Source organism: Vulpes lagopus, chromosome 4, assembly GCF_018345385.1.
Source record: "Vulpes lagopus strain Blue_001 chromosome 4, ASM1834538v1, whole genome shotgun sequence".
Taxonomy (NCBI): Eukaryota; Metazoa; Chordata; class Mammalia; order Carnivora; family Canidae; genus Vulpes; species Vulpes lagopus.
The window spans coordinates 126,008,482-126,025,146 of record NC_054827.1 but is presented as its reverse complement, the minus strand read 5'-3'; the positions used below and the strand labels follow the sequence as shown (position 1 = coordinate 126,025,146).

General features: G+C 36.9%; 1 protein-coding gene across 1 annotated transcript in view; it reads left to right on the top strand.

Annotated features, from left to right (window-relative positions):
- Positions 1-15,656: 15,656 nt before the first annotated feature.
- Positions 15,657-16,665, top strand: part of LOC121488865 (26S proteasome regulatory subunit 4-like) — a 155,007-nt gene continuing 153,998 nt past the window's right edge. Inside the window, exon 1 of the mRNA XM_041751137.1 lies at positions 15,657-15,866. Within this exon, the coding sequence (XP_041607071.1) occupies positions 15,657-15,866 (210 nt within the window). The remainder of the gene's footprint in view (positions 15,867-16,665) is intronic.

Genomic DNA, 16,665 nt, shown 5'->3' with positions numbered 1-16,665 from the left:
TCTGTAGTAAGGAGGCTCTTACATAGTAACTTTTTTTTTTTCTGATTTCTGAGTCAATGGAAATTTGACATTGAATCCAAGCATACTGAGACTAAAACTCACTTCTTTTATAATAAAATTGGCAGAGAATTTGGGCTTAGGTTTGCAGCCAAGTGGGCTTGCTACCATTTTCTCCTGAATTTGACAGACCTATCCAGTTCCCTGTAGAGAGGGCAAACTCATGCCTTCACCTGTTGGTGCCACTTCTTTAAGACCTAAGGCTGATAGAAGGACAGAGCTTGTGCTTCCCATGGGGGGGATTGAATAAGAGGAACTCAGAGTGTAAGATCCTGAAGATGGCTCATCCTAGAAATGGGAAGAGAGCAGGATAAATGTTCCCCCTTGAATAGGGAAATATTTTGCAACTGGTACCACGGAAATAGAACACCATTTTCATGCTTTAATTCAGTTCAACAGGTTAAATAGTTAATGAAATTTTATCTCAGATTCTGAGATCAGGTTGGTAATTTTTTTAAATATTTTTTTATTTATTCATGAGAGACACAGAAAGAGAGGCAGAGACACAGGAGGGAGAAGCAGGCTTCCAGGGGGAAACCTGATGCTGGACTGGATCCCAGGAGCCAGGGATCACGCCCTGAGCCAAAGGCAGACACTCAACCACTGAATCACCCAGGTGTCCCAGGCTGGTAAGTTTTTAAAACAGCATATCATCTTTCTCCTGTGCTTAGGAAACTTTATTAGGAATTTAGGAAGGCTATTGGCAGGGAAACTAGCCTGACTTTATTTTTTTTTTCTTTCATACCTTTTATTTTTCCAGATTTTCTACAAGGAACATATTGGTTAGGATCAGAAAATAATAACAATTAATAAGCAAGTAATACATAAATGTTGACTTCAAAAATAGCATTACTCTTAAGTTCAATATGTTCCCCTGTATACTGTATGTTATTTTATATATATTTGTCTACTCAGGCTGTCATAACAGAATACTACATCTTGAGTGGCTTTAACAATAGACATTTATTTTCTTACACTTCAGGAGGCTAGAAATCCATATCAAGATGCTAGCAAATTTGATTTCTGGTGAGGGCTATTTTCCTTGACCGTAGGTAGCCACCTTCTTGCTGTGTTCTCTCATGGCCTCTCCTCTGAGCTCATGTAGAGGAAGAGAGATCTCCAGCATCTCTTCTTCTTCTTCTTCTTCTTCTTCTTCTTATTTTTTAAAGGTTTTATTTATTTATTCATGAGAGACACAGAGAGAGAGCGAGAGGCACAGACACAGGCAGAGGGAGAAGCAGGCTCCATGCAGGGAGCCCGATATAGGACTCAATCCCGGCTCTTCAGGATCAGGCCTTGGGCTGAAGGCAGTGCTAAACCGCTGAGCCACCCGGGCTGCCCCTCTCTTTCTTCTTATCAGAGCACCAGTCCTTAGGTTGATGAGGGCCCCACCTTTATGATCTTATTTACCTTTAATTACCTCCCTAAAAGCCCTACTTTCAAATATAGTCATATTGTGGGTTAGGGCTTCAACAGGTGAACTTTGTGGGGGACAATAAAGTCCATAATTTTGTAATACTAATTTACTTTGAAATCACTGTGAAGAAAAAGTTTTATCAAATAAGCATTCTTCCCAGTCTTGTGTAGTAAACAGAATTTCCCTGAACATAATCCAAATTAGTGTTTTTCTTAAGTTCACACATTCTATAACCAAAGAACAAATTCTTGAAAGTGTCAGATACACACATGCCTAGGTGGCTTAGCTGGTTGAGTGTCGGACTCTTGGTTTTGGTTCAGGTCATGATCTCAGGGTCATAAGATTGAGCCTCGCATCCAGCTCCACACTCAGCTTAGAGTCTTCTTAAGAATCTCTCTCTCCCTCTCTCTCTCCCTCTGCCCTTGTCCCCTCTTGCTCGCTTTCTTTCTCTCTCTCAAATAAATAAATAAATCTTTTTAAAAAAGTGTCAAATACCTAGTAAAAGTCCTGTGTCCTTTGCCAGCTTCCCCCTTTAGAGTAAAAGTAGTGGTAAGGTCAGATAGTTTATCCCACAAACTACTGATAACCATCACTATCAAATATTGTAATAACTTCCAATGAAGTTTGACAAGTATTTCTTCCTAAAGATGTCTAGATATAAGATTCATTAACACTTTAATGAAAGCCAATACTATTAAAGCAGAGATAATCTTGAATAGTTATAAAATTAAGTATTTAAAACTATATAGACTATAATCATTTAAAACTATGTTTTGAACAAAACATGGAATTTGAAAAGTGTTGCAATATGTTAAACAAAATTTAAATTGTAGCTTGGGAAGTGTTATACTTAGTAAATACTATGGTGGTGATAGTTTATATTGCTGTTTCTTTACTTTTCACCTGGCAATGTGTTCTAGATGCATATGTCATTAAAATATATTAATTATATTACAAAATAATTAATTTAACATTTCTATCTATATTTATTTTATTTTTTTAAAGATTTTATTTATTTATTCACGAGAGAAACACATACACAGAGAGAGATAGAGAGGCAGAGACACAGGCAGAGAGAGAAGCAGGCTCCATGCGGGGAGCCTGACGTGGGACTCGATCCTGGGACTCCAGGATCATGCCCTGGGCCGAAGGCAGGAGCTAAACCACTGAACCACCCAGGGATTCCCCTCTATCTATATTTAAATGTTAACAAACAAAACTCTGAAAAAAAGAGAGGCTCTTATACGAGTTAGGATGTGTGTTCTGTTGCTAGTAACAGATATATGAAATAATAGTGGCTTAAAACAAGTAAGGCTTTATATTTCTGTCACAAAATATCAAGGTCAGATGTGTCAGTTCATGGCCAACATGATGCTATCAGAGACCTAGACTTCTCTGTCTTCTGACTCTGCTTTCCTTAACACCTGGGTTTTCATCTTTAAGGTTTCTTCATGAGTTTTAGACTTATATTCATGTTTCAAGAAGGAAAAAAGAAGAATTGGGAAGAATGATGTTTGCCAGTTGAGTAAATATCTTTGAAAAACTTTCTACTTCTACATCGTTGACCTTCTCTATTTGCAAAGGGCTTGAGAATTGTCATACAGCTGGCTTCATCAACACAATCCAGAGGTGGTTTGATTAGACATGAAAATAGGTATTGGGTAGGCAACATATAGAGTCTGCCACAGCCCTTAATCATCTTTTATTCAGTATGATGGCACTTCATACTATGAATATATAGCTAAATACATTGAATGACATTCTAGTCAACAAAAATTTTAAAGTTCTAGTTATTAAAAAAAAACAACAACCTAAAACTTGTAAAGGGATTCTCAATATGCTCTGTATCTAGTTGGCAGTTCCATAAAGGCTGCTTCACTAGGTGGGCATTGGCGAAATTTGAGGCAGAGCATATCAATTCTTGATTTCTTTATTAATTCTCTAAACATACATTTAGAACCTGTTATATTTAGATATTATGCATTTGTGGTGTTTTACAGGTTACAAAGAATTTTTTATCTATGTTTTCCTATGTAAACCTCACATAACAGCAACAAGTAGGAAACAGCCATCTTTTTTCATGCTATACATGACAGCACTGAGGAACAAGAATGTTAAATAAAAAGTGCAATCCATAAAAATTAGTGTGGGTCAATTCAAGATTTGAACTAGGGAGTGTTATCTCCTGTGAAATTTCTACCCTCCTGGCCTTAGAAATTGGGCTCTGTTGCTACTTAGAGGACCAAGACTCTTTCTCTCTTTCAAACCTGGGATATATGTAGATCAGATCTCAGATGAGTTTCTTGGGTACCTGTTTAGCCTTCATATAAACATTTGAATATAACCATTTGAGCTCATCTAAAGTGATATTTTTAATTGAAATATAATTGGCATATAACATAATATTAGTTTCAGTTGTACAACCTAATTATTCCATATTTGCATATATTGCAAAATGATCACTACAGTAAGTCTAGCTAACATCCATTACCATACAGAGTTACATTTTATTTTTCTTGTACAAAGAACTTTTAAGATCTAATCTCTTATCAATTTCTGAATATACATACAATATTATTAACTATTGTTATCATGCTGTACATTACATCCCTAGGACTTATTTTGTAGCTGGAAGTTTGTACCTTTTGACCACCTTCACACATTTCACCCCCTCCACCCTTTGCCCCCCCACCTTCAGCAGCTACCAATGTGTTCTTTGCATCTATGAGCTTGTTTGTTTGTCTTAATTCCACATATAAGTGAGATCATGTGGTATTTGTCTTTCTCTGTCTGATTTCACTAAGGATATTGCCCTAAAAGTCCACCCATGTTATTGCAAAAGACAATATTTCCTTCTTTTTTACAGCTGAGTACAATATTCTATTATATACAAATATACATGCAATATATACTATATTTTTGTAGTTTATTCAAGTATTTTTTATTAACTATGGGCAACCAATTGTTACAGGGGATATAAAGATAGAAAAGGCATTTTCTTACCCTAAAGGCAGAATATTGGAAAGAAATAACACACTTAATTAAATAATTTTAACACAAGACAACTATTATTATATATACTATAATAGGAGTGCTTAAAGATGTTTGGAATCTAAGAAATTGCAATTTATTGAATATCTAATACAATGACTTACAAAGAATAGGCATTCAATATTTGTGTTCTGAACACACAAGAAATAAGTAGATGGTTCAAAAACAATAGAATGTAATTTTTATGGATATGGTCTCTGAAGTTTAAGAGCTATGAACCCATGCCTCTTAATAAAGGGGGCCCCTGCAATCCTTTGGACAAGATAGAGACAGATAAAGAAAAGACTCCTTTCCCAACTTAACACAACTGGTGGGCATTTCTTAAAGAGAAAAGATTCAGATAAAAGGAGAGATTCAAATATGTTGAAATTGAGAGACGAGTATAGCAAATGAATACGAGGGCATCCCATGAGAATGGGCAAGAAAATAAAGATGCAAGTTTGGCAAAGATTGAAAAGAAATAATTTAAAATATATGAAAGGAACCAAAGAGAACAACATCACAAGTGCCAAAGAAAGAGATGGTGTCAGAGGGAGCTTGTCAAACTGGAGCCTCATCCAAAAGTAAAGAAATGCATGAGAAAGCTGAGGTTGTAAATTTAAACTACCTTTGTAAGAAGTTTGTTAATGAAGAAAGGAGGAAGAAAGGGACATATAGCCTAGAATGTCTATAAGCTGGTAGAAAGCAGCTCTCCTGAATATGTTGAAGCTTAGATCTCTCATCAAATAGCCACTTGTATATTCTGCATTTGTATTGTCTTGATAAAATTTGTTGGTATCTTATTTGAGAAAACTGTCTTGAGAGTAAAGAGCAAGACATGAACCCAGTCAAGATAATGAAAAATTGATGCTCTATTTCTAGAATCTATGATTCAATAGATATGGTGCTCATCAACACAATTAGATGCCAGGAGTCTGACAAATCCATGAAAGACTTATTTCTTACAGCGATAAGCCCTTTCTTGGTTTTTATCAATCATTTTCAATTTTACTCCCAATGTTTTCTGTCAGAGTCAAACAAGGAAAGTTGGTCTCATGTATGACACAACAGGACTTTTCTTGATCTCTCTTTTGAACCAAATTATTCTGAGCCATGGACACTGAGCTTGTTTTATCTCCATGGTCCTTTTGGGATGAGCAAAGAAAATGAGTTTCATTTGATAGAGAGAAAGAATATAAGACACAAGCAGAAAGAGCCATACAGAAGAGCGATATTAGGTATTTTACTGATCTCTCTTTTTCTTTTAATTAATTTTAGTGGATGTGGCATAGCAATGGAATTGCGGTGTGCACTCGAACTTGAGCTATTGTTTAGTGGAGCATATACACTGTGATAGATGTTTCCTGTGCATTTATTGTTGCATATAATACTCCTAACACCACCCTTTCTCCCATTTATAGGTGAAATTTAAGTAAAGTATCCAAGAATTCAGAGGTAGTGAATAGAAAAATTAGGATTGAAGCTGGATCTGTTTAAAATGAAAGCCTGCTCATTACATCTTGTTGATTTTTCCTTTCCTCCAGAGAAGAAATGCTTTATAAAGGATTCATAGATACTTTAAGCATTTTCCAAAACAATTATTTTGCAAACAAAAACAATTTTTGCTGTGTTAATAAACTTTCCTGAATATTTTTATGAGGGATTATGAGGGGCTTTATTAAAATGGAAGTTTTCATTATAATTTAACACATGCCTTGAAGCTACTGGGAAATACTTTGTCAGCTCTCTAGGAACTGCTGAGGTTCCATTTTTGAAGTGAGTATAATACCATTCTATTTTTCTTTGTTTAATTTTGTGATTGCCAGTGTCTACAATATCTTATATTAAGAAATTTAAAATTTCCAGCATATTATAGCTATGAAAATATGTTCTTACCACTTTAAGGAGTGGACCTTTTCATAGTGGCCCTTTTCATAGTGGTTTCCACATGTCGGGAATCTTTAGTTGAGACTCTGTACTTGACTGATGTAGAAAAAATAATCTCTCCAAAGTCCATTCCTATTATAACTTTTGTTCTGAATCTGCAGTCTGCTCACAATGTTCAAGCAGATGTCTCTCTCTGATTACTCTAATAGAGATTCCCGGAATTAACCATAACACCACCTGCATTGGGTCGCCACTCCAGCTCCTCAGCACCACCTACTTCAAAATACCCGGCAGAATGCATGATGCATGGACTGCACATACTTGATATTGAAATGAGCTGAAGCAATGCAATGTTAAAGAAGACAACTATGTACACAGGCAGTACAAGAATTCAACAGGAAGTAAGTCACACTAAATTTAGCCTCTGATCCACTTGCCAGGAACACTATTAATTTTATATTTAGGCTTATGATTTCCTGCTTTCACGTTGTCTGTTTCCTTTTATTTCTCCCTCCTACTGCCCATTTCTCTTTTCTTTTTCATCTTTCTCTTCTTTCCTTCCTTTCTTACCTCTTTTCATTTCATCCTTCAATAATGTACTCTCCCACCTTGTACTGAACACTCATTTTATTAATTTTATATCATTCCCATTACACCTTTGAAATATGAGAATTTCCCAGCTTTCATGATGAAGATACTTTGCTCCAAAATTTAAGTAGCTTACTCAAGATAACACAGCTCATAAGTAACAGGGTTATTTAAACTTTGAATCAAAATCATGTTTCTACAGATATGAAAGAACATAAAAGTGGTTTCTTTTCCCCATGAAACTGGCTGAATGGTGATCTCTGCCAGTGTAGGATCTCAGAGTTTCTTTATGCCTTCAAGGTTTTCTTTCTCTATTTTCCTATTTAGCTGAGTAACACTGCTAGACCACAAAGACTGACATTTTCCCTCTGGCTCATTAAGTATGAAGAAGTTTAAATAGAGATCATGTATTTTCCCCCCTTGAAACAAATGCATAAATATAAGCATGTTCCCCTAGAAATACCAAGGACCTGCACTAAAATAATCATAAGAAATATTGTGTTGTCTTTACTTCATTATTCCTTTTGTATCAAAGGTCTGTGGATGGAATTCTGCATCGAACAACAGCTCTGTGACTAAATAATTCAACAAATACTTATTATGTGCCATATAATTCTCTCTTCTCGATTCACTGCCACTAACATTGTCTGGAAGAAGACTAAGTCTTGCCAAATAATATGTAAATGAGTATATAAAAATGTTGATCCCTCAAATCCTCAAGTACTTCAATAGTTTTATAAGCTTCTAAATCTTTGTATTAAATAACATTCTGTTCAAAATTCCTAGATCTGTATTTTCCTGATCAAACTCTGACTGATTGAATATAAGATGCCAGAAATAGAGAGTTGCCTAAGAAAATATAGCTCTTTAAGGCTAGGCTTGGTGGGTGGAAAGGAAATGGATTTTTCGGTGATTTTATTTCGTTGTGACAAATCTACTTGATCTAGGGGACTAACTGGTAACACAGAAAATTAAGGATGTGTGCTTGTAGTTATTGACTCTGTAAAGTATGTAAAGAAAATTAATTTGGGAAAGGATCCGCTGGTTTGCAAGCATAAATAAAAAAGAGCAGTCTAGAAATTTGAGACCTTGAATTGGAAGAAAAGCCAACTTCAAGACTTAAAACAGCAGGGAATAAAGATGAGAAAGTATTTGAGCAACAAAGACCAAATAGAATCCAGTGTGGCAAAAAGTTCAGATGAAGGGTGTAGCCTTCTCACTAAATGTTGATTGTTTTATGTCACCATTTTTAGGAGACAGTGGTGGAGGGGCAGTATGCTGGGGATGAAGAAGAGGAAGAGTTAAAGTAAGTTTAAAAACTATGTGTATCTGTATGTTGGTAAATTGAACACCAATAAAAATTAATTTATTAAAAAAAAAAACTATGTGTAATTGCTGGGTCGTAGGGCAGGTCTATTTTTAACTCTTTGAGGAACCTCCCCACAGTTTTCCAGAGTGGCTGTCCCAGTTCACATTCCCACCAACAGTGTAAGAGGGTTCCCTTTTCTCCGCATCCTCTCCAACATTTGTGGTTTCCTGCCTTGTTAATTTTCCCCATTCTCACTGGTGTGAGGTGGTATCTCATTGTGGTTTTGATTTGTATTTCCCTGATGGCAAGTGATAGGAATATAAATAATAGTGAAAGGGAATATAAGGGAAGGGAGAAGTAATGTGTGAGAAATATCAGAAAGGGAGACAGAATATAAAGACTCCTAACTCTGAGAAACGAACTAGAGGTGGTGGAAGGGGAGGAGGGCAGGGGGTGGGGGTGAATGGGTGACGGGCACTGAGGGGGGCACTTGACGGGATGAGCACTGGGTGTTATTCTGTATGTTGGCAAATTGAACACCAATAAAAAATAAATTTATTATAAAAAAGGAAAAGTTAAAAATAAATAAATAAAAAATAAAAACTATGTGTAGGGGAAGGGTTTACATGTATTTCTTGGTACATGGTACCACCTAGAAGCCCTCCCTCACTCACTTTTTTATTAACCAATCCATCTGGACTATAAAATAAGAGAACAATAAACTTGTATGATGATAACCCACTGACATTTGGAATTTTTCATTAAATAAGTTGGATTATCATAACTAATATAGTAGGAGAGGAATATATTTTTTAAAAGATTTTATTTATTTATTCATGAAAGACATAGAGAGAGTGAGAGGCAGAGACACAGGCAGAGGGAGAAGCAGGCTCCATGCAGGGAGCCTGACGTGGGACTTGATCCCGGGTTTCCAGGATCAGGTCCTGGGCTGAAGGCAGGCGCTAAACCTCTGAGCCACCCAGGGATCGCCCAAGAATATTTTTATTATTGTTTTATGTAGAGATAATTTCTAGTGTTAGTTTTATATTTAAATGACAAATTTTGTTATGTATACACACCAATCAATTCCATCCCTGATCTTAAGCAAAAATGAAAAGAAAACTAGCACTTGTTTCTACGTTGATGAATAGAACAAATGAATCAATAGAACAAATGAATAAATCAAGCAAGGTCATGATATAACCATTTTCTGGACCTATATATACATCTTCCAAGGGGAAAGTAATACATACATTGGCTAATCATATCATGCAATTAAAAATGTGTGAAGATCATTACATTTGGCAACAAATTTCCTGCTTCCAAAACATACTAGGTGTCTGATCTTGACAAATTTAGTTAACCTGCTTCTCCTTTTTGTCATCTTGTAAATGTGCATAATATTTACAATGTAGAACAGTTATAAGAACATAATGCCATGGAAAATATAGAGAAGCACATTTCGTTCTTGTCACTTAGTAGGTGGTCAATACCTGCTAGATCTCTTCCTTTCCCTCCTTAATCTTTATGTACCATAAAGCATGAAATAGATAATGGATGGCATCAATTAGGTAGGACTTCTTCAGGACATTACTAATAGGAGTCATACATCAAAACAGTAGGCCTTTGAGGTTTCCAACAATTTGCTGAAGCTGTCCCTACTTTATTTTTTAAGACAGTGACTTCACAGCTTTCTAAGATAACAAAGATTGTATTTACTTTGAAACTCATGCAGCGCTTTGATTATAAAAGCAAGCTGACAAAATTGTGCATTTGGAATAATTACATCTTTACAAAATCCTCCAAAGTCCTTTCTGTCCATGTGTTTCTAACTAGAAAGTAAAAATTCTGTGAACCCTTAGTAATATGTTTATCCGTGTGTGTGTGTGTGTGTGTGTGGGTGTGTGTGTATCTGCTTGCACATAATTTAAGACCTGAACAAAAACTGAAAGTAAGTTTACAGCACAGCAACTTTGGAATTTAATGAATGATATTTTGCCTTCCGCTCTCCCCATAAAAACTGTGCTCACTCAACCTTTATTCCTCTCATGCTGAGGACTTTCTTTCCCTCCCATACCTCCATCCCTCTTTTCCTACAGTATGTGACCTATTTTTTGGATGGGATTTGTTTTTTTCTTTCTACAAGCCTCCTCTTATGATTTCTACCTTTATTAACTGCTTTGGGTCCTACCTGTTCCTGCAGCAAGACACACCTAGAGATTCATAGTTCAGATCCTGAGGGTCTATGTTCATAGCCAGAAATCCTAACCCTGTAGAGGATGTTTAGCCAAACTGAAAACAGTAGGAAAAGGTGAGCTCCAGTAGCATGGAAAGGGTCTACACACACTGATTCTTAAGGTTCAAGGTGTGAGTTTAAAGTTGAAGTCAAAAGTGATCAGACTAATGAATGGAGAAAGATACAGAAATTCTTTTTGTAATGCTAGAGAATGAAAAATTCATGATTGGGCAAACTGTCTTAGACTGCCCTACAGAGACTGTGTTCTCTTTGTATTTGTAGGACTTCACTGTGTCTATTCATAGATTAATTAGGATGTCAACCTACATGGCCTGAAGAATTATGTCTCGATAGCTGAAGAACAATGTTCTAGGTCTTGCTTCACAATTTATTAGCTGTGTTATCTTACTCATGCTGCTGAACTGCTTCTAAGCCTCGGCTTAATAAGAATACAGGAGGTCAAGTAATGCTCATCTCACGGAAGGGCAGGAAATTCACTGAGACAATGCACTAGGAAACGTTTGCAAACTCAAAAGTAAAAAAAAAATATCAGAGAATACTATTTGTGCTATAGAACTGAGCACCAATAGAATGCTATTTATTAGCTCTATAGATATGAAATGCTAATTTTTCAACCTATAATTAAAAAAAAAGCTTTCTATGGAAAGAATCCATATAGCATGTTACTAAATCATGCTTTAAAGTTTAGGTCCAAGGGTAATAAGATATTCAACACATTTGTTGTCCAATAAATGACTTTTTTTCTCTGCACAAATTTATCAAACTCTTGGTGCTCTTATGTCTCTTATAAGAAGCAGAAACCTTCATAGTCATTTCTCAGAACAATACTAAAGGAATAGGTAGATGATGTGATCTATTAATGTAAGAAATACCTGAATTGAAACCCTGGTCTTGGCACTCACAAAAATTTTGAATAAGTTTACCTTCTCCATGGCTCACTTTCTTTACCTGTAGAATAGGGATCAGAAAGGGGTTGCACAGAGGGCATTCAAAAGATCAAATGACTTAAGGTACATAAAGAAATAACACAATGCTTTTCTTAGTACAAAATAGGTGATGAATACATTGTGCTTCCTTCTGTCCTTTGCATGGTTCTTTCCTGGAAGGATATGCACAAGGATGCCCTCACTATCTGGTTTTTGATGGGCTGTCTGACCATCTCTGACCATCTCCGATTTTAAGGATTATAGATATAGAAGGCATATTTTGCAGTGGATAGCTGGAAAGGAAGGTTTTTTCAAGTTAATATATTTTATAAGAACAATAGCCCTGGTTTTCCCTGCTTGATAATTCTCTCACCATCAGCCTACCTACAGATGAAAGGGCTTTCTCTATTTCATAGCAAGAGGAAGGCTGTTTGATGTCATTTTGAAAAGTTTTAAAGAAGAAGATGGAAGGAAATCTAGAAATAAAATAACAGAAGCTGGCTCTTAGGAACTTCAGAGTAGAACAATACTGTATTTCTGTTCACAGGAAACTTCACCATTCAAATGCATTCACTTTTCATAAAGCACCTCCTCAATTTCAGCCCAAACATTGAAAACTGAGCCTATTAAATCAGAACAAAAACACTTTTGAAAACATCTTTGGAAAAATACAATTTTGGCACAAAGAGATGAGAATCAAGAGGGATGAAAAAATCAAAATGGAATTCAGTATGAGAGAGACAAGCTCTCAGGTGGTTAGTTATTTGTGAAACTTGCAAAGCAGCAATCAAAGGGAGAAGACTACACCCATCAGCACATATTGTTCTAGAGTGCCCCCTATTCACTCTTTCAAACATTTAAAGAATCAAGCAATTATGGGGCCAAGGATCCTATTTTATAGACAAGGGAGGACATGGACTTGGTTGTCATTAAGGTATTTACAGAAGTACTTCTTCATTCCTCTTGGCTTTTTTCAAGTCCTTCTTCCTTTGTGGTCTCTTTGCATATCTTGCTGCATCTATACAGCATTCCCTGACCATTATGCCTGGCCATGTTTCCTTCCTCTTCCAAAGTCTGGGAGAAGGTGCTCTTCCCTGTCAAGATTAGAACATTGTCTCTGGAAGCCACACTACCTGGGCTGAATCTTAGCTCTGGTGCTCACTATTTATTCTTGGGCAAGGTTATTTAAATTCTCTGTGAATATTTCTATCATCTATAGAATGGGGTTATTAGTATGATACTATCTAATTTATGAGGGTTAAGTGAGTCAAGGACTACAACACACTTCAAAGCGTGCCAGAAATGTGGTTAGTACTCTGTACAAGTTATTATTCATTAATGTGAACATTCTCCATCATTAATTTGAAATCTGGAGCCAAGGAATCTTTCAAAAATGCAAATCTGTCTTAGCCACCTTGTGCTACAGTTCTTTCGTGATTCTACACACCTTCAGAAGAAAGCCCAGTCTTCCTAGCATGATGTGATGTGAATAATGCACACCTTACTGCAAAGATATCGATACCATAACACTGGAACCTATGAATTTGTTTCCTCACATGACAAAAGGGAGTCTGCAGATATGATCACACTATCCAGTGTGATCTCAGACAGACCCTGAAATTATTCTGGATTATCCAATCTAAGTAAGTATGTCCTTGAAAATGGACAACATTTTCCAGCTAAGGTTAGAGAGAGAAAGACTCTGGCTGATAGTGGAAGAGAGGTCAGAGAGGAACAACACTGGGGGGCTATAGGGGTGAAGGGAATGTGAACTCAGGAACACAGAGAGCAACTGGAAGCTGGAAAAGGCAGGAAGCATATCCTCCCACACAGTTTCCAGAAAGGTGTGCTGCCTTAAGGACACCTTGTGTTTAGTCCAGGGAACCTCCCATCAACCTTCTGGTCTAAAGAATCATAAGATAAAATCTTTGTGTTGTTTTAAGCCACTAAATTTGTTATGGCAGACATAGGAAGCTAATACACATGACATGAAAAACCTTCTGGTTTGGCTTTTGTCTTTCTCTATGCTTATCTTTGATCTCTGAAGAATAATATGGAAGAGAGGGTCCACGGCCAGTGGCCAACCTTCTATGGGGATGGACAAGATTCATGTGTGTCTACTGGTATTTTTCCAAGAAAGAGACAAAGTAATTATCAGGTTAATGTGTAGATATTTGATGCAGAGTGAAAGGAATGTGAAGGCAAGAGGATGGTATGATAGAATTCTAAGAAGTCTATCAATATCCCTAACCCATGGTGTGCATGCCCTGTACAATTCCCAGGGCTGTGGCTCCCAAGGTTATAGGTCAGTATATGACAAAAGGGGTCTTACAGATGTAAGTAAACTCTAAAATCAGTTAACCTTAATATAGGGAATTTATAGGAGTGAACATGACTTTATCCCATGAGGCTTCTGAATATGGTTTAGAGGTCAGAAAAAGAGGAGGTCAGAGATCCAAACCGTGAGAAGAATTTTAAGTGTTATTGCTGGCTTTGAAGATGGAGGGAACCACATAGAAGGATTCGGGTGGGTAGCCCCTTGGCTCTGAAAGCAGTCCCCAGCTTACAACCAGCTAGAAAATGAAGACCCCAGCCTGCAACCACCATAATCCTTTCAACCAGTTGAATGAGCTCAGAAGTGTGTCCTCCCCAGAAACTCCAGTAATGAAGGTAGTCGAGTCAATACCTTGATGTCAGCCAGGCGATACTCTGAGAAGAACCGCTAGCTGTGTTGGGACTTCCATCTACAGAAGTGGGAGAGCCCAGGTCAAACTATAGGCTTAGTTCTTGACTACCTGTGTGACCTTGGAAATATAATTTATCTTCTTCAAGCCTCATTATTCTACATGACTTTGGTAAAGATTAAATGAGATGCACATGTAGCATATTTACATGGTGCCTGGCACACATCAAAAGCTCAGTTAAAGGTCATTAGACTAGATCTTCTTCATTTTATCATTTTCATCTCCCAGACCTCATGTAGTAACTTGGAGTCTAATGGGAAAGGGGAGAATAAGCCATCTATCCAGATGAAGATGGACCCAGATGAAGATGATCAGGGGTGTCTAATTGCAGAGAGGCGTGAATGCAAAGCTAAAACATTGGTACTTTTTCAATGAGGCAATGGAAAAAAAATTGTCAACAGAGAAATTACTTTAAAATCCCATGTCCTGAAATAGGTATTCCCTGTGTGCTTTCATTTCCTCAACTGTACCATGAGGAATATATGAGGACCTAACTTATAAGATTAAATGAATTAATACATGTAACATGCATAGAAAAGTACCTTACATGCCAAAGATTCAGCCAGTGCTATTTTTCATTCATTGTTTGTTTGTTTACTCATTTTACTCATTTTCCAACGTTTATAAAGTGTCTACTGGTGACAAGCAATCTTCTAGGAATTGAGGATAGATTAGAATAAAATAAAATCCATGAAACTGACTAGTAGCAGGTGTGTTCAGATAATAAATAAAATAAATATATTTTTAAAAACAATATAGAGATTCCTTAAAAAGTTAAAAATAGAACTACCCTACAACCAAACAATTGTACTTCTAGGTATTTATCCAAATAATACAAACATAGTGATTCCAAGGGGCACATGCACCCCACTGTTTATAGCGGCAATGTCCACAATAGCCAAACTATGGAAAGAGACTAGATGTCCATCAATGGATGAATAAAATGAGAAGATGTGGTACATATATGCAATTATTCAGCCATCAAAAAGAATGAAATCTTTCCATTTGCAATGGCATGAATGGAACTAGAGGGTACTATGCAAAGTGAAATAAGTCAGAGAAAGACAAATACTGTATGATTTCACTCTTATGTGGGACTTAAGAAACAAAACACATGGACATAAGGGAAGGAAAGGAAAAGTAAAAGAAGATGAAAACAGAAAGGGAAGTAAACCATAAAAGATGCTGAATGCTATGGAATACACTGAGGGTTGCTGGAGGGGAGGTGGGTGGGGAATGGGTTAACTGAGTGATGGGCATTAAGGAGGGCACTTGACGTAATGGGCACTGGGTGTCATATGCAACACATGGATCACTAAATTTTACCCCTGAAACTAATGTTAACTAAGTTATATTTAAATAGCATAATATATATATTTTGTATGTGTGTGTATGGCATATTAAATGGTAATAAATGCTCTAGAGAAAAATAAATATTGGGATGGGGAATCAGAACTACCTTGGTGGGAGCAGGAAAGACAGGTCCCAAGTAGAAGTGAATTATCCAGGAACGATCACTAGGAGGATGGCATTTGACCTGACTGAGGCTCGATGGAGGGTAGAGATTGTGCAAGCTATGAGACTTTCAAGGGAAGGAACAATTTATGCAGGAGAAGAGCAAGGACTGAGACTCCAGAAAGAGGCCCAGTCGGTATGTCTAAAAAACATCAAGGAGGCCTCATGGCTGGAGTAGAATTAGCCAAGTAGCGGTGGTCAAAGGAGATGACATCAGGAATCTAGGAAATGGGACCAGATTTTGCAGGATTTGTGGTCATTCTTAAAATTTGGGCTCTTACTCCCTGGGTATAAGTAGCTATTCATTTTTGTTGAGCACAGGAGGATGCATGCAGTTTGACCTACATATTAGCAGCATCAGCCAGGTGCTGTGCTGTGTATCGAGGGCAGGAAGGTCGAGATCTGAACGTTTGAGGCAAGTTTGGTATTGAGGCAGTAACTTTAAATAATACTATAAATGCGAAAACTTCTAGAGGTTTTGTTTTGGAAATCAAAATCTGATTTCTCCATTGAATAATTTAATGTATTTTGTGTAACTGAATTAAAGGTGATTTTTTTCTCATTTGCTGTAATAGAGGTACAGGTTTCCCCACTATCAGAAAATAAGACATTCCTGCAAACCTTTCCATAGGCTGAAATGGTGTTAAGTGAAGAAGTAATTATCATATGGCAAATTTTTTTATTGTTCCCAGACTCAAAAAAATCACCTTTCTGAGGCTTTCCTGATACCTTGGGACATATTTTACTAACTGATGCATAGAATAAATGGCAATGAAGCCCAGGTGCTCACAGATACAGCACAGAACTCTGGTGCTTGATACGGAGATGCTGAGTGTAGCTTCCAGGGAAGGCGCTGGGGGTGCCACTTTCACTGCCTAAGGGTGCTTGCTGCCTCTCTGCCCAAGCATCTCACTGCAAAACTAATGCTGAATATT